This window comes from Protopterus annectens, chromosome 3.part1 (assembly GCF_019279795.1).
Source record: "Protopterus annectens isolate FY-2018-M chromosome 3.part1, PAN1.0, whole genome shotgun sequence".
In the NCBI taxonomy this organism is placed as follows: domain Eukaryota; kingdom Metazoa; phylum Chordata; order Ceratodontiformes; family Protopteridae; genus Protopterus; species Protopterus annectens.
In genome coordinates this window covers 867,809,585-867,834,160 of record NC_056732.1, presented here as the reverse complement: position 1 = coordinate 867,834,160, position 24,576 = coordinate 867,809,585, and the positions used below count along the sequence as shown (strand labels likewise).

At 35.9% G+C, this 24,576-nt stretch overlaps 1 protein-coding gene across 1 annotated transcript in view; it reads right to left on the bottom strand.

Annotated features, from left to right (window-relative positions):
• The window catches only part of LOC122798304 (cadherin-7-like), a 1,449,445-nt gene that overhangs the window by 696,783 nt on the left and 728,086 nt on the right, over positions 1 to 24,576 (bottom strand). The window contains exon 5 of the mRNA XM_044067131.1: positions 9,193 to 9,360. Coding sequence (XP_043923066.1) covers positions 9,193 to 9,360 — 168 coding nt within the window. The remainder of the gene's footprint in view (positions 1 to 9,192; positions 9,361 to 24,576) is intronic.

Genomic DNA, 24,576 nt, shown 5'->3' with positions numbered 1-24,576 from the left:
ACTTGTAATAAGGCTGTAATATCATAGTTCATCCACATGCTTACTTAGTTTCAAAGGCATATTCATAGCTGCTGTTTTCCTTGGGGGGGGGTGTAGCTGATTTTTACCATTATTTCCTGTATTTCTATAAATTTCTATAAATTTCCACATGTAGCCTCATCCATATATTTATATTCTTATCCAGTTAGGCCACATGAGGATGTAGCTTCTGTTTCTGAAACTAATGAACAGATTTAATTTTCTCTTTCAGTACTGTTGCCATAAACTGTAGTCTAAGTTCATTTAATAACATTGGTGAAGTACAGTTTTCCCACAGACATTGGGCATTGAACTAGCATTATCAAACAGTGTATTGTAAACCTCCTGCAAACTTTCATGAAATGTCCTCAGAATATTTCACCTCATCACAGATGTAGCAAATGTCTGAAGACTAGTAACTGTATGCCTGTCCACTAACTGAAAGACTTAAAAAAATCCTTCTTTGCTATGGGGATAGTTATTTAAAGCTCCTTCTCAACTTCTGTTTTTTGCAGTAATTCTCATATCTGTTGACGCACTTGTGCCAACTATTTCGCACTGATTTTTTCCACTCCTGCCTCTGGTCATCTAATAACCTGACCACCAACAGCCTGTCTTCTGACTCTGCTACACATTGTTTAATTAAGTTAGACTTTAGAGCCTTCAACCCTAAAACCAGTTGACCTTTTGTTGCATCCCAAAACATATAAACAGCAGCCATTTCCTCTACTATTTGTATTCTTATCTCTTTTTTCAAATCTACTATGAACCTACTAGCTTTAAAAAGAATAATGTGCTTTCATTTAAACTCCATAAAATGGGTTGGGGTTTCTGCCATTGGAGAAACTAGACATATGAAATTATCAGTATTCCTGACTAATATTTCCCACTTAGCAACTTGACCAGTTTATTTATCAATACTTAGATAAGTCTTCGTGAGGGGAGATTTATATGTGTGTATACAATATCACATCCTATCATATGAAATATAATCCACTATCTAATAACTGAGCCAACCTCTTTATCATTTCAGAAAGAGCATACAGTGATTTTTTTTTTCCTTAACTGATGTGTCATCTAAGTCAGGTAAATAGCAAAATTAGCCCCAGGCACATACTCACCCTTCACTCAGTTAAGGAATTCTAATCAGTTGAGAGGAGTCAGGTGGAATACATGTGAGTTTTCAGTAGTGAAAATACCTAATCACTTGAGTATAAACCAAAGCATCCTGAGTTTACATGCCATGTGTTAACAGCCTAAACATTTAATGTTTACTGACCGGACATCACAACTTCTCAGATTTTTCTAGAAGGATGTGAAGTATTGGACAAGGCCTGAAATCTAAACTCCCCTTACTTTCTATGCGTTTTAGTCATTACTATTGAGATATGTTTCATGCAGCAGAGCATTATGCAGTTTGCACTGTTTAAGGAAATTTAACACTTTGGTTCACTCTACTGAGCTAGTAAGCCTATTCAAATAGCAAACATAAGGGGTAATGGTTATAATTTCAATAGAAGCAAAGCAGATAGCACACAAAACAAGGTTCAGCAAAATTTTAATTATAATCGTCAGCACCCACCACCCACAAGATGCACATATCATTTTAACTTCCACATAAAAATGTTATCTTATGTAGGACATCCTGACACACCAGAAACTACCCACTAAGGAGTGGACCCAACAAAACTGTATATAAACAACAAATGCTAACAATGACCAACAGAACTGTATATAAACAAAGAATGCTAACAATGACCAACAGAACTGTATATAAACAAAGAATGCTAACAATGACCAACGGAACTGTATATAAACAACGAATGCTAACAATGACCAACAGAACTCTATATAAACAACAAATGCTAACAATGACCAACAGAACTGTATATAAACAACGAATACTAACAATGACCAACAGAACTGTATATAAACAACGAATGCTAACAATGACCAACAGAACTATATATAAACAACGAATGCTAACAATGAAAAGGCACAGTACTGTAAGCTGTTTACAATTAGGTACTAGCAAAAAGGAGGGACACCCTTAAATATCCCTAAATACTTAAGGTCCCCCTTGTAGCGGTGATGCATACGATCCTTCTGAAAGCCATAGAGCCATTTCCCTCCTGCAACTTTCTGACAACCTTATATGGATGACTACACTATGGTAAACACTTTTGAGTAACACATATTCCAATGCTAGTAACAAGTTGTGAATACAAAAGATACATGATCAATAAACATGTATTCAATATTCTCCAGCTAATGGAGGGAAGCAATTTTCATAATTAATACCCTCCCCAAAGCTGCTAAACTATCGGAATGATATATTACAAACTTAGATTAAAATCTTCACAGGCCAAAATAAGTAGATCATAAAAATAATGTTTAGACCAAATACAATGACTGCAATCAGGTGCCTTAGTTTGGCTATTTGACTAGTATTTAACCAAAATTGTCAGTTATTATTTCAGAGACATGCTCAGTTTAAATCACCTGTTAAAATTGTGATTCTTGAAAGGGAAAAAGGACTTAGTTAATGAAAGGGAAAACAAGGAAGTGGGCTATTTGTGGGGTAAGGGCAGAGAGGTAATGGGCTAATAAGGGGAAAAAGTCATAAAAAAAAAGAAATCGGCCTAGGTACAGCACAAACTAATTACTTAACTTGTCCAAAAGTCTTACTTGAAATCCTAATGGATAAAACTCAGTCCTAAAGTTGTAACCAGCAGGCCAAAATTAAGTACAGTAACTGAACGGTTGGCCACTCACTGACAATATCAAAGTCAAAAATCAAAGTAGCCACACTGTAGTCACAGAACACCTGACGCAAAATGTATGTAATCTTGGAAAGTACAGATGAAAAACAGATTGTACATTAAACCAAAAGTTTCAACCATTAGATGTTGATCAAGCATTGTAGCCAAAGTCATACAACTGAAGTACTTTACAGTCACAAATCATATGACATATGTTTAACCACATCACAGAAATCTCTAATCATGCATGATCTCTGAATTTGAACCATGAGTCCTCCATTGTTTCATTGATTGTTGCTTAGCTGTAATGAAAGAACAGACAAAGCTAAGTTTTAGTAGCTTAGTTTCTTTAGAACTCAGCAGAAGGCTCACCTTCTTCTACAGTCCTAAACAGATTCCATGTTTTTAAACATGTCCTTCCCTAAAAGGTTAACACTGATAATGAACAGACATACTGTATTGAAGGTTTAACCCATGCCCTCAAAGTAAGACAATAGCCATCCTGACCTTTTAATTCTGCTGTATGCACAATCATAATCAGAAACACTTAAATACCATTATAGGAAATAAAGCCCTATAGCCAATTTAATTGTAGAATTTGGTTTTCTTTGTATGACAAAATTGTAACATTCAGTGGGTGAGGTTTAGCATTTACTATGAGTGATTTATCTGTCAAATATTCAAATTGCTAAAGTCAAGTATCTTAAGCATTCTTTTTTGATGAAACATAATTACATAATCTAGCATCCAAAAATTCATGAACTGGGGTGAGTACCTATATTTCATTATTATCTTCCTTAAGATATTATGGGTTTCTACTTCTTGCAAACATAAAAAAAATGATGTTTTACCCCTCTTCTACCTGATAAAATTAAATTTCATGTGAATCTAGCTTATTGGCCAATTTTTGGTGATACTGACATGCGACATACTAATTATTAAGAAATCGACAGACCTTACAAAATATTATTTGGTTCATTCTTAATGCATTGTTCATCCTGCTTACAAGATGCTATAATCACTTACCTGAATTTTACAATATAACTAAGTTTAAGGATTCTGGTCCTTTCTGACTGCAGGCAGTTTTCTAAAAAGTAGCTATGCCATCATTCCTGTTAGCATGTGCTTGCTTCTTTTCATCCATCATTATTTAGACTCAGTAGGGTTTCAATTAAAGAATAGAGGTTAGTTTTATTTCAGGAAGAAAGATTTATTTCCTGCAGTTCCATACCATACTGCTAACCCACTCACTGATATATGACAAGTCCAGCAATACTGCATTTCTTTGGAGCACACATTACTAGCTAATTGCATCTTGCTGGCTGTTGCCCATAATTTCATTATGAAAACATGCCTAGAGCTTTAGACTTGTATGGTACATATCACTCTGCACTCAGCACTTAGTAGCTAAACTCGTTGATACCAATCCATTGGTTAGGTCTAGATATCATTTAATAAAAGAACACTACAGTGAAAATTATATTTTTTGCAGCATTTCATGCACATGAAAACTGAATAAAAGACAGCATGATAATTTCCTCACTGGTTATTTGATTAAGATATAAATAGTAGGAATGCATTTACTATGTTTTATCTTTCAAGGATGGTGAATGTGGGCAAGTGCATCAACCATAAAAAACAATGGTTATTTATTATATATACAAATGAAATGAGACAGGGAGAATGATAAACACCAACGAGGATCACATTCTTTTTTGTATTTGTAAACTTGTCTAAAATATGACTAAATCTAGGAAATGTAAAGTGCATCTTAAAAAGTCTAAGTTTCTAAATAAACATAACTTGAAATATGGAAAGTCATCCTCTGCATATCTGCATTCATGCTTTACTGTATTATTAACATATAATCATATATCCAGGAAAACAGTGCATACAGTCTGACCCATTTTTTTTGAGCACACATTTTCAGTTTTCTATTTGCACTGCACTTTATCATACAACATGCTATCAGCACATGAAACATTTTAGAAGAAATAGTTCTTGCTGAAATTGCCAATATCTAAATATGCTTGTTCTCATTTCGTTGTAGATGCTAGGTTTTATGTTGGGGGCATAAGAGTCAGCAAAGAGGGAGGAGGTGAATCGCATGCTTGTTTAAGACCTATCCCCTTTTCTTAAAGACTTTGCAAATTCAGAATTGGTATAAATAGAGATTTGGTGTGATGAGAGAGGAGTGGGGTGCAGGCAGGGCTTGCTTCATAAACATGATTATTTAATTATTTAGAAATGTGTGGTGATTGCTTCAGTGCCACAGGATTGGGATTGCAATCTTATCTTTAGAAGTTTTAGTTGTGATTAATCATGCTTCAGTTAAGCAACACATTATTAGTCATAGTAAAGCCATCGTTTTGAAAATGATCAGAAAGAGTGGTGAAGCTTCTTCATTAAGATTTATGTCTGCCCCAACCTCTTTGGTCAACCACATACAATATAACATATGAAAGGGAAGAGATAAAAGAGAAGCACACAAAGCACTGCAGAACCTTACCGCTGACTACTGTCTCTAGAGACCAGCATCAGCTGCAAACAAACAATGGTATTCTATAGCATTCGATACAACTGATTTCCATTAACTATGTACAGCTGTGTACAGATAACCCAAACCGATTCAGACGCCTTTTGAACTAGTAAGCAAAATGTCTGTTGAGGTTCTTATCAGATTATTATTAGAAAGATTTGCACAGGAGGAAGCTCAAACAGAGATGAGATAGTAATTCATTCAGCATGATTGCTGGAATTGTAGGTTGAGAGGAAAACAACCCAAGCATACACTTTAGTTAGTTGCCAAGATGTGCTGTGACTTGAAAACCATATGCAAAAACAAACTTTGGTGAAATTGTCACATAACAGGTGTTAGGAACTGGGAATACATTTGTTTCTCAGAATGCACAAGAAATATTTCTTAAATAAAATGAATGCAAAAAAATACTTCTTTTTCAGTCACTCGCATGCAAGTTGCAGTCATTTCTGCAGTTTAATCATTAGTTGTGCAATTGCAGAAACAAGAATTACTGGAGTAATCAAAGAGAGTTGTGCAAGAGAGTAATGCTAAGGGATGGAACATTAGTACTAATTTGGTCATACTTGTATTTTAGAATGGAAAAAGAAAGATGCTTTGTGGATATTTCCTTATAGATGCATTCTGAAAAATTAGTAAGAAGCTACACTTTGATGAAAACCTGTTGGGATATGTCGTTTCTGCATTGCAGTTGACTGAAAAATGAGTGCATAACTAAGCAGTGTAGAGATATGAAATCAGGAAATCAAATGCTGCTGACCATTTCTTTATTATCTAGAAATTTTCCAATGTTGTGCTTGAAAGCACTTGCATATACTTTTCAGACTATGTTTTATTAAAGGTGCAGCTGGGGGCACTGTGGCAGAAGGCCATAGAGGAGACTCCAAAGAGACTTTTTGGAGATACAGGTTTTGTTCAGAAGGTACTCAGGAGACTAAGGATTTATATGCTTGGTTGCTTTCTTTCTTGAAGACTTTAACTGTAACTGTAATTGGTGGCTATTCTCCAAGGGTAAATGGTCTTTCCTGTGCCAGTCAAGCTGTAGTTCCTGAGACATAAGGGATATCACAGGGCTGGAGATCCATTAGGGAAGATAGTAGAAACATATTTTGGGAAATAAAAATGAGTACCCAGTAAATGCATAGGGTGAGGCAGAAATTAACAGAACCAAGTTTCTGCTGCAAATCAGAAAATGTTAATGAGTTACCGAGACAGTATTGTCAATTTTACATTTTATTCCGAACCAATCATTTCACAGTTTCTGTGGATTCATGTCTGGGTATGCTCAGTGATACTGCCCTGACATTTTAAAAATAGATAGATAGATAGACAGACAGACAGACAGACAGATAGATGTAGTGAAATTAAACAAACTATCCCAAAACTGACAATGAAATATTGATTTTGCACATGTTAGCATACTACTATGCATTTGCTGAGCAACAGTCACAGCACATGAAAAAAGTCAACTAAAAGTTATAATAAAACTTCAGTTTTTGCAGGGTGGAAGCTCCCCTGCACTGCCCCATACCCCTGCTAATTTTATATATACATATATATCTATATATTTATATATCTATATCTCTATATATTTCAATATTGCAAAATTTCTTGAAAAGAGCATATTTCCCTTCCCCAAAAATTGTGCAATCTCACACAACTGTTGACAATTTGTGTAGTTGGCTCTGTTTTGTCATTTAAAGTGATGTTGACCAGTGATAGAGTTGACGAATTTCAGTGGACCCATACATGTCAGCAGAGTACAACGCAAGGATCCTTTAGTTTAATAATGGGCTTCATGACAGATGATCTGTTTAAAGAGTATGCCAACATTTATTTGCTTGTTTATTTATCAGGTGTTTATTGTTTTCAGACAGATTTTGCAGTGATGATAGTTATGCTAGGAGTGAAAGTTTTTTTTTAGCTTTGCAAGAGCACTGTTTTTGTTTTTCTTTTCTTGTGGTTTTCAGCTTTGGTTAAATCCATTTTTAGTGGAGAGCAGTTAAAAATGCAGAGGACAACAGACAATTTAGCTGCATAAAAAAAAAAAATCTTGTTTTCAGACCACAAGCTGTCTCTCTATTTCTCTGAACCCCTAACTCAGACCTTATTAGCTTGCATTGCCCATGGCATTTAGCAAAAAGGAGTGGAAGAGGATATCAATGTATATAACACATAAGGACACTGGTCAAATGACAAGCAATCAACACAAATAAAACATTGTCTGTGTCTGCCCCCCCCCCAGTGTGTGTGTGCATGTGTGCATGTGTGCATGTGTGTATGTGTGTGTGTGTGTGTGTGTGTGTGTGTGTGTATGTATATATATATATATATATATATATATATATATATATATATATATATATATATATATATATATGTGTATAGGTCCCCTACAGATGATTGAAATCTTAAAACTTCGACTTTCATATGGCCGAGACCATATGATCAAAGTTTTAAAACTTTGAACGTTCTGAACGGCGATCTCAGTACAGCGTGGAATGGGAAAATGTCCCTTTTCCTTGCTGTAGTGTGATCTCGGAGTTAGTATATTTAAATAGCAGGGGCTGTGGGGGGCACCGCCTCCACATGAGGGGTGCAGGGAGACTTGCCACCCTGCAAAAATGTCCAGTATTTTTTTGTTGTTTTGTTTTATTTTTTTTCAGGTGTTCAAACTTTTGAAACATTGATCATATGGTCTTGGCAATATAAAAGTCAATGTTTTAAAAGTTCGATCAGAAGATTTAGAAGTTTGTGATTAAATCCACATTCCAGTTGCATACTTCACATTTAGACATATTTATACAATAAACATAGACTATGTTAGGGAACTCGTAGCCGCATTGACCTGTGACCCTGCCAAAAAAACTGCACCTGGAGCAAACGCACAAATGATGAAGGAATTCATTTTGCTTTGTTAAGTCCTTTATGTGATGCTTTAGGCACAACATTATGCCTTCTCAGAATGCTGTCCAGAAATATGAAGGATAGCTGAATTATTCAGAAGGAAAGGTAAGTCATTGTACCACAGCACTACAGACAGTGTATCATATAGCAGGCATAAATAAGCCTTTACACTCAGCTTCACTTCTGTCATACAATATACCTGCTGCTGAAGAGAATTTTAAATAACAGAGAATCCAGATGTACACGTGTACTATAACTTCTAAAATCTGCTCTTGTGGCCAGGAACATAAAGATGAAGACACTGTAAATGTCGGACTAAACAAAATTACAACCTTATTTCATAAGGAAATATATACTTATTTCAGGTACTTGTTACCAATTTTCTTATATATAGCCACTCACTTCACCAGGGAAAGTGATCTGATGTTGTACTTCCATAGGCCTATATGGAGTCTAGGCCTGAATAAATGAGTGCACTTTCTCAATTTATGCATTCCTTGCAGTTTGGTATAACAACATGGTGCATTTTTTGCGTGTTTGTTTGTTTGATTATCAGGCATAATTGAGAGGGACACCTACAAGGTTTGCATACTTCCTTATTACCAAACTCTGCATAAGGATGTGCGCTGTCCACTTTTGAAACTGTATCCATGACAACCACAAGGAAAAGCTTAAAGCAGCACTTTACTCCAAGTGTAACTTATTTTTACTTAATTGAATAAAATGCCTAAATAACAAGCTTATGGTTAATATTTCTCATTTGATAAATGACAAGTAGCAAACACTTTCACTGTAGTCTGTAATAACTCTTTCACTTGTTTCATTCATTTTTACTATCTGAAATACCAAATTTAAAACTTTTAAATGTTCTGCCTAAATAGAACAAACTAGAACAGACTAATAATATTACTGATTCAGTCAATACACATTTCATGTTACCGCTAAAATGTGATTAGTTTTACTCACTTTGATGAAACTTTGGTTTATTGTCATTGACATCAGAGAGAGTAATGGTTACAGTTGTTGTCCCGGACAGGCTTCTCATCTGTCCAACCATATCTTTTGCCTGAATGATCACAAAGAACTGTTCCTGGGATTCTCTGTCCATGTGAGCAGATGCAGTCCTAATTGTCCCTAAAACACAAAGCAGGTTTAGATCTCAGTTCTAGGTATTAATAAAAGTGCTTCATTTAGATATGTTGCTAAGACGGGCATAACAATAATGTTGAAATTCACTGAAACATTTGCTTAAACTCTTGATTAGTTGACATTAAAATTAATTATTGCACTTGAGAAATTTAAGAACAAGATATAGATTTGCTTCTTAAGGACATGGAAAGGTAATATAAACATTAGCTTAGTTTTTAGTTTAATGTCTTTTCCTTGCACAGAAGTCCAAGGAATGAACAAACAGAAGATTTCATGTAAATTAGGTGTCATATTCATTTCTGGCTGTAAGAAAAATAATGTTATGTTGAAATAAGTCGCTGTACCATGCAGACTGCAAACTTCCAAAGAAGACTTCTTCCAGTTTATTGTGTTAACAGTCCCTATCTCATTTAGCACCCTTGTCAAATATGTCTTCTTTAGGGCTTTGCAGTAGTGTGTGATACCTCATTAACAACAAAGGCCTCAAGAGAATACTTTGTTTGCAATGCAGACAGAAATTTGAAACTGGTTTAATCTAGTAAAGAAGGAGAAAGTAAATCTGTATTGTACATTTCTTTATTACTTATTTTCTGCAAGAAACATACTCATGTTATTTATCTGTAGTTATACATACTTTGCAACTGTGTGTGTGTGTGTGTGTGTGTGTGTGGGTGTGGGTGTGTTTGTAAATGCATATAGGTGAAAACAGGAACACACACACACACACACACACACACACACACACACACACACACACACACTTATTGCTTTTGATAATACCAGATATTTTATTGGGCCAACCCATAGATTGATCTCCTTTAGCAGTACAAATATAAAATATGGAGAATACACTCACTGTAAATTTGCATTTAAATTTAATCAAAAGAATGAAAGACTACCAGCTGGAAAATCCAACATGCAATTTATGTTTGCAATGCAGACGTACTACTTGAAAGGAATAAGTTACTTGCTGTATAGCTTCACAAATCAGGGAAGCAGAACACAATCAGCAAAAACAAATATGCTTGTACAATACATAAAAAAACAGCCTCATATAATGACACATATCCGTTTTCATGTAACCCAACAGCAGAAATAAAGAGTCAGTATTTATGAGTGACGCAAAATGATATGGAAACAAGGTACCATTTACGCAGACTATGTCAAAACTGTTTTCATTACCTTACAAGTAAGTTACAGTGGACATGGAGAGATTATACTAAGTACGGTAACTACTCAGGACTTTTTTTTTTTTGAGATCAGAGAATGTGCTACAGACCTTTAGTGTTCACCCCTAAGTAACGTACAATAAACAGAATATAATGACAATTCCTTACACTTTTATGAACAGGGTTAGTGTCTGTAATGCTGCTATTATCCTGCTAAGGTATTACTGTACTTTTTCAAGTTGCTTCAGTTGATTAGATCAAAGACTATAAAATACAATGCTGTATTAAATAATGGGTTGTACCAGTGAGCTGTAAATAATACAATGATCTTCATGTAATGAGCATGCTTGGTCATTATTACCAGTAAGAGTACAGAATATTATTTTCTGACTTGGGAACAAAACACTGGTCAGGTTTCAGTTGTCTGTCATTGTCTTCAGATCTTACATGGCAATGATAGATTTTATGCTTTGACCATTTATTTCATATTCATATTCTAGCTACTTTTTGCCAGATGTCATGGTATTATGATTACTGAGGCCCTATCAGTTGATTGAGTTTTCAGAAATTTGAAATTCATATGGTTGGGACCATATGATCTTGTTTTTGAAAACTTGAAGCTTTTGAATGGAAATTGTGGTACACTGCAGATCGGGAAATTTACCCTTCCTCTCACTGTAGTGTGATCTTGGAATTGGTATAAATAATTTGCAGGGAGGGTATGGGGGAGCAGCCCCCCACATGGGGGTTGCAAGGGGGCTTGTGCCCCTGCAAAAAGTAAAAAGGTAGATTTTTATGTTTGTGTTTTTTTTTTAATGTTCACATTTTCAGAAACTCAGTCATATGGTCTTGACCCATATAAATTTTGAGTTTCTGAAAACTCGATCATCTGACATAGACCCATTTACTGTTATTAAAGATAAAATCATGGTTACTACAACAAGTTTTTAATAACATTTATTAAAGTAATTATTCTGTAGTTCAAGCTGTACCATCAGATAAATGTTTTATTTATTTATTTATTCATTCATTCATTCATAAAATACAGATTTCTGGCAAATTTTTGAAAGAGCTGACAAATTACATCTACTTTTAATTATATTCTAGTACTATCTAATCAGAGTTTTCAATGTATATTATCCCAGCTAGTCAGATAAAGCCTATACACTGCAATAACGTATAATTCATAAGACGTAAGTTGATCATGTTTTCCACAAAAAGTCAAATGACGTGTGTTGGAAGATTGACTTTATTAATGTGAGTATAAATTTAAAAGAAGCTTAATTGAAATATGTTTTTATTAGGAAAACTTAGATTTCAAGGAGGACAGTTTGAAGCCTGTATCACTATGTGTTAAGTAAAAAACTTTGACAGATAAAACTGTTATTTATTTATTTGGTTTTAAACTGACAGCTTTCCACTGTCATGAAGTGAAATATATAAGATTTAGATCAGTGAATATCCTTTATTTGAAATTTCTCTGTCTGTTTTGAGAGGTAAATATTGGAAATAATCTCTGAATTGAAATGCATACCAAATGCAATGGCTGACCAGTATCAGAGAGACTTTGGGCATGTCTATTCTGAAGATGAGCAAAGTTTAATTAACAGGCCATATGTTGGAAGAGATGGACAGAGAAAATAGGAGTGCATAGCCAGCTCCATCTCCCTCTCGTCATCTGAGAGAGGTGGCTGCTGGAGTGCCACTGCAAAAGATACAACTGTCTGAAAGTATTGTACTGCAGACATGGGGATGAGGCCACTAATACTGTAAACACTATATAGAGTCTAACATGAACGTGCAGAAGCACATATTTACAAAGGCCCAGCACATAGGCATTGCAGCATTTTTCCCAACCAGATAAAGATTATTAGCAGCATTCAGAAAGCCTACTATCCACTTTGAGGTGACAGCTAAGCTCACCAGTTCAAATCTCCTTTTCTCCCACTGCTCTAGGGTCCTATGGGATTTGAGAAATGGAAATGACAGGGAATGAAGGACTGATGTTCACATTAATTGAAGGAAGGGAGGGACATACATATATCAAATCACTTTACAGTACACTAGGAGTAAAATATTCTCTAAAAAGAGACTTATAACATCTACTGAGTAAATCAACAGGTAGAAAATATCAAATACTAACAATTTATTTATTTTCTGTGAAGGTAAAGAGGTCATACCTCTCAAAAGCTTAGAGATTTATACAAGTGACATACCTTTTGTCAAATTCTTAGTAAGATATCATTTACAAGAACACGTGTTACAACTAGGTCTTTTGGCTTTCAGTCTGCCAGTGAAGGACAGTTGTCACTTTGTATAAGATCATAGGATCATAGGAAGTTACTAGGCTAATGGTGCAAGGGCCCTTACAAGCCTAGCCAAGTTCTACCCTTATTTCCACAATCAGCACCTATTGCCCCTGTCCAAAAGGGGCACAGGTGGAACCTCTGGATTGAAATTATGGTTACCCATCCAATTGTCCAGACTGCGATTTAAGAGGGGCAATCAGGTGCTTTGTTTGACATGAAGTGGGAGTCTGTTCCAAAGGTATGGTAACCTCTGGGCAACAAATCTGTCCCCTCCAGGAAGTTCTATTAATGTTAAATACCGGGTTAAGGTCTTTAGAGTGAATAGCCCATGTAAAATTTGACTTATGGATATGCAGCAATTCCAATAAAGTATGGTCAGAAATTGCCATGTACGCAAGGCAGAGGTCACCTCTTGATTAGCATGTATGAAACAGAATAAAGTGTCAGTGATTTCAGATAATCCACATAGGACAGATGCTGAAGACCTTGAATTTTCCTTGTGAAGTACCTTTGTGGTCTCTCCAGTTGCTGCAGGTGATTGGAAAGGTACATACCTAAAGGGGCTTTGTACTCAGTTATTGGTCTGATGAGGGAAGGGTACAGGGAGGGTATCATTTATTTTTTTCTGGAGGCAATGCCCTTGCATATGAGATGAACAATATAGAATGTCCTTCTTGCCACTGTGGAGACATGGTGTTCAAAGGTAAGGTTGCTGTCGACCTGTGTGCTCAGATCTCTCACCACTGAGTGCTTACTGAAGGTGTTGCTATTTATGTGGTAGTTAGCATTAACATTGCTCTTACTGAAAAAGATGACAATACATTTTTTGCATGGATTTTAAGACCATGACTTTGGCACCAATCATTTGTGTAAGACCCTCTTATAGGGTGTTTACATTATTTGGAGATTATATGACTGCTCTCAGCTTGCAGTCATCAGCAAACTTTTTCAGCCACAGACCTTTAGTTTTTGTTTGTACTTCAAGAAATAGATTCCAAACAGTAGAGGTCCCAGGACTGACCCCTGAGAAAAAGCACTGGTTACAGGTCTGATGTTGGAGGTGGATTCCCCTATTTTGACTATATGGGTTCTATCAGTGAGCCAGTTAGTGACACATCTAATGATATAAGGGTTGATAGCTAGCTGGGTGAATTTGTCAATGATTCCTGAGTGGGGGATAGTGTCAAACACTTTGGCTAAGTCTAGGTAGAATGTATGCATAGACTTCCCCTCATCCAGGGCCTCGGTGACTATCTCAAAGAAATCTACCAGGATTAACAGGCATAATCTCCCTATGAAAATCCAAACTGAGTAAGGTCAAATGTTTGGAGATTAGCTATATCTTTGTTGATAAGGTCCATGATGATTCACTCCATGGTCTTGTAGATAAGGCTAGTCAGACTAAAAGATCCATAGCTCCCAAGGTCAGTGGAAGCACCACCTTTGTGCAAGGGAATAATGGTGGTCATTTTCCATTCAGTGGAACAAAGCTGATGCTTAGACTATGACCAAAAAGAGTACCCAATGGTGTTGCTAATTCTTGTTGTAGCCCATGTAGGACACAGCCTGGGATATTAGCAGGTCCCACAGATGCTGTGTTTTTGGCCTTAGAGAGGGTGTGGCAGGGACAGTGGAGTGAAGTTTTTACAGAACCTGTCGGCCAACAGGTTAGCAATGTCCACAGGCTCAGTATATGTGGTATCATTAACTACCAGTTTGACACATATCTGGGCCTTTCCATTTAGGTTACTGATATAACTAAAGAATGCTTTATGGTTGTCCTTCTTCCAGTGAGTGCAGTTTCATGTTATGACTCATAGCATTTAGCAGAATAACTTTGAAGTTGTTTTTAGATGGAGTTTTAACATTGGGAATTTTGTCCTTGAGACATTGTCAAAAAAAGGCACTATAGGGTGGCAAGACCCTTGTCCAGTAGCTGAAATCTCAGGGGTGACAGATAAACCCATCTCTGGCAAAGCATCGAGGTCTGTCCGTCATGTTATCACAGGCTGACAGATACTGTATCCCCCTGGAATGACATCAGAAACCAATCAGAAATCAATTTTGAAGTTAATCATTTTCTGTTTGCATTGAGACATCATCCTAGGTAAAGGTAAAATCCTGCTTAAGGCTAGGGACATACCTGCATGAGACACATAGTCCGAGACCTCAGTCATGTCTCTCTTCCTATAGTCCAGAAAGGTAATTCTCAAGTTTTTCAAACCAACATGGACTATAACAGAGTCAAAACAGTACCTGTTGTAGAGATACTTGACTGCATGTGTGATATGGCATATCCTGGTACCTGACAGAGAGCTTGCCATAACCTTTTCCTTATCCAGCCTGATGAGAGGGACATCTGTGTTTCTCATGATGGATCACCTGTGACGAATATGTTTGGGTTTGTATTTTGCCTTACAGGCTTGACAGGTGAGACACCGGTGCATCAGTTATTATGTGTATTGTATTCTGAAGAGGAAGTATTATGTGTAGCATGCTTGTATTTGTGTTTGGGAGGTCTCTGGTGTATAGCTATGTTACATAAGAGGGCCTCTACAAATGTAGGTGTGTGTGATGTGGGTTTAGGTGGAGTAGGAGGTGAGGTGTGCATGCTAACAGCCTGCTCATTGCCATATGTACTGACTGGTGTGTGAGAAAGTATGGATTCAAGGCTCTTAATATAGTTGCATCTCACACATGCTGAGTTTGTGTGGACTAGGAGTAAAGGGGTGTCGGTGAACATGAGGCAGCTGCTACACTTCCTTAGGATGTCCATGTCGACCAAGCTGGCTCCAGAAACTGTGGGAAATTGTCCATCCATTGTGTTAGGTAAATTTATATAGTCAGTAAAACACTTAGGAATCGCTAATGTGTGAGAAGTGTATCGTCACCTTTGAGGCTAGACTTAGTGTTCCACCTGACAGTAGAGCACGGTTGTCAAAAACCTCTGGAGGACCACAAGCAAAGTACTAATAGAAAATTTAACAAGCAAAACATTTGCATCTACAACCACCAGCAGTAACTACTGCTGCGCAGCAGTGTACATTAGTGTGCTACATGCAAACAAGCACAAATGCAGGGCTTAAATAAAAGAAGAAATACATTTTAATTCAAACTAGCCAATAAGGATGCTCTCTCTGAACTGTAGTCCAATCACCCTCAATGAGATGGGACCCAGACAGCACTTCCTCCCACAAGGGTGCAGAAGGGCCTACCTGGAACTGTGCTATGCTACAGCTGAATTAGAACAGTATCCAGCAAAATGTGGCAGAAAAACAGTTCAGACAATTCAAACAGACAGTAGAATGCAAATACAAATTAAAAGTGCAATGGAAGAGCAAAAACAGGTGCCTGTACTTAGTTGGAAGTAATGGATGCCTCAAATATTTCAGTTTCTCATTGAAAGACTTGTTTTAGTGCTCAAGTGATACCAAGCAGTCTGGATTCAGCAAGTTTGAATCTAGTCTATGCTATAAAATGCAGAAGTACTAGAAATTCATAGTGCATAAAATCACAGTCACAACAGCAAAAAACAGTTTAAATAAAGTAGTAATTCACCAGCAGTTCCCAGCTTAGAAGGGTGTAGGCCACTCTCTCCCATCACAAAAGTCTAGACCACAAAACTTCTCAATGTAAAACAACTGGTTTTGGTGCCCAAGTGCTTAAGCCAGAACTAAGACACTTCAGAATAACAGACATAATAGGCCTTCAACCAGTGATTTCCAACTTAGAAGGGTGTAAGCTATCCTCTCCTGCCACAAGGGTTTACACCACAAATCTTTCTAATGTAGAATGACTGATTTGGAACCCAGGTGCTTAAACTGGAACAAAGACATTTAGAACAACAAGCACAATAAGCCTTCACCCAGCAATTCCAAACTCAGAAGGGCAGAGACTACTCTACTTAATGTAAAATAACTGGTGTAAAACCCAAGTCCTTAAACCAAAACTAAGTGACTTAGAGTAACAATTACAATTTACTAAGGCTACTAACAAGCAGTAGTAAATGCAGCAGAATAAATACAACTGAACACATTAAGAACAAGCAGCAAAAGCAAAATTAAGTAATAAAGCAGGAAGAGACATAAATATAGTAAAAGCAGATGAATAAGTGTATTTTTAATCAGACTACTAACACACAGTAATAAATGTAGCAGAATAAATGCAATCGAACACTTTTAAGAACAAGCAGCAAAAGCAAAATAAAGAAATGAAGTAGGAAGAAAAACAAATACAGTAAAGGTAGTTGAATAAAGTGTATTTTTTTTCTTTAGTTAAATAGAAAGGGAGAAAACAGAAGATAATTCAAGGTTATGAAACTAAAGAGGTGGGTCTTCCCAAATTATCTCACTGTACTCAATAGTATGAGCTGATACTAAGGGGCTGGAGGAAGTGTCCGGTATCAAATTTATAGCAGAAGTAGAAAACTCAAAAAGCCACCAAGTTTTAAGAATAAACATCAGTTGGGTGGGTATGTGGGAAAAATAAAGTGGAGACAGAATCTGAACAGAAGTAAAGATCCCTGCAGTATTAGGAATCATTGGAAATAAGTTTACTACCTCTAAGATATGTTCACAAAACACAGTGTTTACAGAATACTGTTAAACAACAACCTAAGAGCAGTTCAGTAACAAGCAATAGAGTTTCTTTAACAAGCCCAGACTGAAAAACAGTGATAAATTCAACAAAATAAATAAATGCAGCACATGATTGTTAAATATCACCAAACAGTTAGAGTAAGTGAAAAAATATATACTTATGTCAGCTTTGAATTTCCAGATAGTTTAGAATCAAGCCAAATCTTGGAGCCAGCCACAGGTGAACAGCCAGGCACAACAATGAAAGGAAACCAAGAGGTAGCTTCTTCTGATCTCTGCTGTCTACACACAAGTGAAGTTCTACAACAGGGAACAACACTGAAATAATCATAAAGAGTGAGAGTGTAAAGGGTTTTAAGTTAGTCATATTTATTTGGCTGAATGACAAAAGAGCTTGGTAAAGGAGTATTAGATATTAGCAGACAAATTCATTGCTAACATTAGCCTACTTAAGCACATTCTTGACCCCAATATCCCTAGCTTCCTGTGAAACTACATTATAAAAAGTCTATAAATCCCTTTTAAAGACTAAAAGAAGTACATCCTTTGGACCAGACAGCATACTAAGTTGCATTTTCATCAGTGCCAAGTATTTACTTTCTGAGCCTCTGCTTACAATGTTGAACCTCAGCTAATCCACAGGGGTTGCGTTTGATGTCTGAAGGACAACCACTGTGACCCTCATCACCACCATACTCAAGGATGACTCTACTGCACCTCAAGGTCCTTACTGGCCCATTAGTCTCACCAGCCTTATATGAAAAGCCATGGAATGTTTATTGCAGAACTCATTTATGCAAAGATAATCAACTTAATAAATCTAGATCACAATCAGTTTGGTTTTATGAAGATAATGCCCTGTCTCCTTATTCTATTAAGTTTCTTTGAAAAGGTTAAGGAAGCTGTGGACAGTGGTCACTCAGGGCATACTCTTTATCTTGATGTGACCAAAACTTTTAACACCATTTCCTATGCTGCTATTGTTAAAAATTATATAAACTTAAGGTAAATCCATATGTTATGTGTTGGTTTAGAAATTATCTATCCATCATATCTCAGGTTGTGAAAGTTGCTTGTAGTCTTTTTGAACATAATATTGGAATTAGTGGGGTATCACAAGGATCCCTGTTACACCCAATCCTATTTATCATATATTTTGAGATATCCAGTCTAATGCCAGAAGTGTGGTTGACCATGTTTGCTGATAAATGCAGGCTGGGGACTGTTATTTTCTCTTCCACTTATAATAAACAACATCCACAATGGGTGGAATATGCATATACCTGATCTACTGAAAATGGTCTCAATTTAAGGGCAAAAAGTGGAGCACAGTACTATTTGATAAAGAAACTGTTCTCACCTCATATATTCTAAATTCTTCAGACAGACACTGTCAAAACATATATGGGTACTTTTGCTGAAAATTCTTTTTCATTAGAGCTTCATGTTTCCACTATAGTCAAGAAACCTTTCAGTCTGGACCAGTTACTTTCCAAAGAAATGTGTATAATACCTAAACAAGTCATCCTCCCACTGTGTTTTTCCCTTATGAGATGCATCATTTAATATAATGCTCCCTTTGGTGTGTTTAAATCAAAGCACACTTCTCAACTAGAAAGGACCCAAAGATACCTTATCAACAAAATCAAAGGCCTTAAATTGTTTAACTATTCAGCTAGATTGGCACAACTCTCATTATATTCATTGGCCATCATGCTGCACCAAGATGACCTGTGTCTTGAAAACAACACAAAATGATAAGGGGGGTTTGTTATTATGTTTCAAATGACTAAAGCTCAAAAATGTATGAAAATTTAAATGATTCTATGACTTATAGTAGGGCTTTGAGAAATGAGATAAACAGAGTATATGCTAAGATAGATAGTTTTCTGTTTGATACCCTGTTTCAAAATTCTATATATGTAAATGATGTCAAGCATTTAACTGTTGGGACACCAAAGATCACAGCTATATTTGGAATACTGAAGAAATATAAAAATGTCCATAACCCCCCATTTTGACCAATTGTAGCAGCAATTGGGTGAAAGACTGAGCCTATTGCAGCATATGTAAACTTTCATGCTAACCCAGTAGTTAGGGAGGCACCCCATATCTTAAAAGACTTGTAGCACTGTATGGAATTGCTGAGACAAGCTAATGTTGGCAACACAGATTATAGTTTCTTGACTGTTGATGTGGTCAACCTGTTCTTGGTAATACCTCATAAGGAGGGGTTGGAATTTTTCAGGAAAGCCTGCTGGCTAGCATAGTTATTGACCAATCTAAAATTAATTTATTAGTAGAATTCATGGAGGTGGTTTTGACAAATAACTACATGATGTCTGAAGGTGAATTTTTCCATCAGGAAGCTGGAGTGGCTATGGGAGATAAATGTGCTCTAGGTTTTGCCAACTTGGTCCGCTTGGAATGGGAAAAGAGATATGTGTTTTCTTCTGCCTTTATGGCAAATATTGTGCGTTATGTCAGATTTTTGGATGACATCATGATATTATGGCGAGGGGAGGAAAAACTTGTGAACATCTTCATTGAATAGCTTAAGGGCACAACCACCTTCTTTGAATTCGCTTTTAAATTTCACAATAGGGAGATTGACTTTTTGGATATCCATCTGACTAGAGATGTTACCAGTGGAACAATGGTAAGTACTAGTCTCAGGAAAGAAACTTACTCGAACATGTTGCTGCATTTCAACAGTTGCCATCCGGTACATCAAAGAAAAGGGATAGTTAAAGTCCAATTGGTAAGGCTATCTCACCTCATAAGTGATGATGAACCTTTTTCCAAAGAGATTTTTTTCACTAATTAGTATGTTTAATGACAGGGGATATCCTTTGTGGGTGCTCCTGAAAATTAAGAAAGAGGTTCTGATTAAAAGGGCTACTACATTTAAGCCAATTTTAAAAGCAGACTTAATAGGTTCATAGGTTAGTACTAGGCTAACTTCCCTTGCAGGCCATTTTAAGCCTAGCCAATTACCCCATGACAGAATCAAACCCTGCACCTTGTGTTTCAAAGGTAAGCACCTTAACCATTACGCCAACCTCCCACCCTGGTCAGCACAGTGGCTAAGGACAACTTTGATTCACATGTTTTGGTATTGCAATATAATGAAGAGACACCAGCATTAGTGGCTAGTATAAAAAGCTTATGGAAAGTACACTTTGATAAAGAAATGAAAGAAAAATTAGGGTTCCAACCGAGGATAGTCTTTAATAGGGGTAGGAGCCTTAAAATTATGTTGGAGAGTGGAGGTACAACTAAAGTTACACACAGATCATTAATGTACAAATGTGGTGCATGTAAGGTTTGTAAAAATATTAATGATGACACCAGTGTATCAATGGGGGGGGGGGTACGAACATACCACATGATGCCCTGGAAGATGTAATTGCAATACCACCATGGTAGTCTACTTAGCCACATGCCTATCCTGTCCAGGATTTTATGTACAAAAAACCATCAGGAGACTCCAGGACCATATTGTAGAGCATTTGAAGGATATTAAAAGTAAAAACACCCATATTGTCCTTTATATTCATACCTGGGAATCTCCAAATTTCAAAATATTTGTATTTATTGTTATTGATATGGTTTGTAGTGATGTTAGGGGGAGTGATGTTAAACTTGAGTTGGAAATTAGGGAGGCTAAATGGCAATTTAGACTGAATGTCTGCTGCAAACCTGGGTTGAATGATTTTGTTTCAAAAGCCCCCTTTTTTGAAACAGAGGGCTACAGAAATATGAATTGTTTACATTCAAGAATTGTTTTTTCTTTTTTACAATTTTACTGCTATCTGTTATTACTAACTTACTTATTATATCTAAAATGTTTTTTAACTAATACTATATATATATTATAGTGTTGTTTAATGTTTGAAACTTTAATAACAGTAAAAGAAATGTAGCTTAGCTTTGGGCCACTTTTTATTTCTGGTGTAATTAATTGAATGATTGATTATTAACTTGAGTATATCATCACTATTTAGCTAAATTGATTTGACTCTGAAGAAGCTATTTGAATTTCATGGTGAAAGCACTCAGTCTGTTTGTGCTTTATTAAACTGTTTGCTACAACTTTACTGCTTTGGTGCTCGATTTTTAATTTTTTAGTGTTTTTCTTAGTTTATGTGACTTGTGTCTTGCTTTTCAAGCCATAAAATACCCAGTCCTATTTGACCTTCTCTTTCATTCTAAAACCAGTGACTCTACTAAAGAGATAGGTTCTTAACTCAACATATTCCCAGCTAATGGAATAAGATCCCACTATAGGTGAAATAAAATATTACTTTGACTACCTTTAATGCTAGTGTTGGTGACTGGACGGGTAGCAACAGATTGACACCAGGGTCATCATGTACAGCCGTGCTCAATTTTGGAGGTAAACATTATTATGTGTTTAAAATGGGCAGTATGAAGTTTTAAGAATGATTACTTAAAGGTGTATATGGATAGGCATTGTATGGTACTCAACACCACTTGCCCACTTTTGTTCCTATGTACTTATACCATCTTTGTCAGTTTTTAGAAAAAGAGTGAGAGCCAATACACCCAATTAACGCATACAGTATGAATCATTTATTTATTTATTTTTTATTTTACATTTGTTGACCGGGATCGTCCGACTGGATACTTGTCCATTTTCAGCGGAGGCCCGGGGAGAAAAGCTCCACAATGACAGAAGGTTACATACATGTTCAATATTACATATTATTACATTTAGTAGTGCAGTTAAGGAGAAAGATATACAGTATATATTGTAACAAAAACAGTCTAGCAATAGCTATCACAAAAAATACAACAGTTCCTATACAAATTTTATAAAGCATGTTAGGTTAAAGGACAATAGCAGCCTTTGAGCTTGAATACTATACAATGTTCTGGTTTAAGGTTATAGGTTCCTACCCTAGGTTGTCTTTTTAACAGAGGTTTAAGGGTCACAGATATGGTCAGAGACTGGACAAGGAAAAATTGTGTTCGGTCTTTTGAAGATAAAAGTTAAGTTGTTAAGCTAGGATAAGTATGGGGAGAAAAGAGATCTAGGTTAAATGAGGAGAGCTAATCTGGGTTAGAGCATTGGCAAAGCCAATGTGACTTAAAATGGAGTTTTAGTTTCTTTTTGAATTGGTCCAGGGAGGTAGTAAGAGTGAGGTTACAGGGGAGGGAGTTCCATATTTTTCCAATGGCATTGGCAAACATATATATACACACACACACATACACACACACACATATATATATACATATATACATAAATATATATATATATATATATATATATATATATATATATATATATATATATATATTACTGTATGATGAGATGACTATGATACCTCTGACTACTATCCTGCCATGAGCCTGTGCTATCTGGCCATATTTACCAATGTTTGGAAACCTGTTTTGTATGTGTGTACCACCATCGTTTTAACTTGTTTATATATATTAATGCACCTTTTGTTCTCATATGTAAATGGAACTTTTCTCTGCGGTCCTCGGCTGAAAATGGACGTGTCCAGTTGGATTTTTCCGTTCAACAAATATAAAATAAATATATATATATATATATATATATATATATATATATATATATTTATGTGTGTGTGTGTGTGTGTGTGTGTTTGCAAGTCTATTTTTACTTGTGAAATTGAACAAAATAAAATACCAGATCACTGAGCCCAATCTATCCTGGATAGGTTATAACATGTTTTTGACAGGGATGAAACAATATTCAATAAATCAAGCTCAATGATGTTTCAACAAAGTTCATTTTGACAATGTACACTGGTATACTATATATATATATATATATATATATATATATAGATATATAGTTTCATACATATATCTATATCTATACATGCAAGTGTGTATGTATTCACATACACACACACACACACACACACACACACACACACACACACACACACACACACACACACACACATAGAAACCTATATCTATATCTAACTATTAATATAGATAGACAGAGATATAGGTATATTAAACTGATTTTCTGGCACAGCAGCGTACAGACCAGCAGCTATAAAGACTCTAAAATCTAAGTAGTTCTTCACTGCTATGTAAAGAAATTAAATGATATTCAAGTCAACATGCCCGATTTTAATTGCTTTTCACCATTTGTTTGCTTTTTGATGCTCCCTTAGAGAGAATGAAATCTCACATTCTGTCAGAATGTTGCCCTTAAAATGCAGATCAACAGCTGAAACGATTTTGTAATCAAATTCCACAAGATTTTTCTTTTAATAGCATAGCGAAAGAGTAACTTGAAAAACTAATCAAATGATGTTAAACATGACAATTTATGCAACATCCCATAAGGACGATGGTACACTTAATAGGTATATTTACATGTTTCAAGAGGAATTTAAAAAGAGATAGTTTTCACTTATTACATATCACAAGGAAAACATTGCCTGGTTAGAGTGCAACCTGATAAAATCATATACATTTTTAACTTTAGTGAAGCTTTGATATTAAAATATCTATTTAGCCTAGAAATCCTAAATCCATAAATCCATACAGACAGAAAAGCCAAAGGTTTTCCCATTCAGTCATGTGACCAAATTCAGTAAAATTGGAAAGAAAAGCTATTAAAATACTGTTGAAAAAATCAGCTACCTACATAATTGCTATAAACTTAACTAATTATTGTAAATCAGTTAAACATTTAATCAGTAACTCAAAAATATTTGCTGGTTACATAGCATAAAAACGCCATTATGCAAAAACTGTCAGAAAGACAACATGAACATCTTACCCTTCTTTAGTTTTCAAGGATGACATACTACATACTAAAGCAAGTGGGTAAAAGCCTAAAAATAAACCCATGGTTTCCATCCTAAAAAACCCAAAAGTCACAGGGGTGAACTAAGATTCAAGGCACAGAGGAAAAAAATAAAACAAAGCAAAAAAAAACCATCAAAAGGCTACTACCCTGGATTAGTTTCATACTCATATCTCAGAGGTGTCAAATGCTGCATTATTTGTGTGGGCATCTTCCTATTAAACATCTACTATTCCAGCCCTTACACTAGGGATAGGCAGATAAGCAGCTAGAGAGACAGACAAAGGATGGAGACAGAC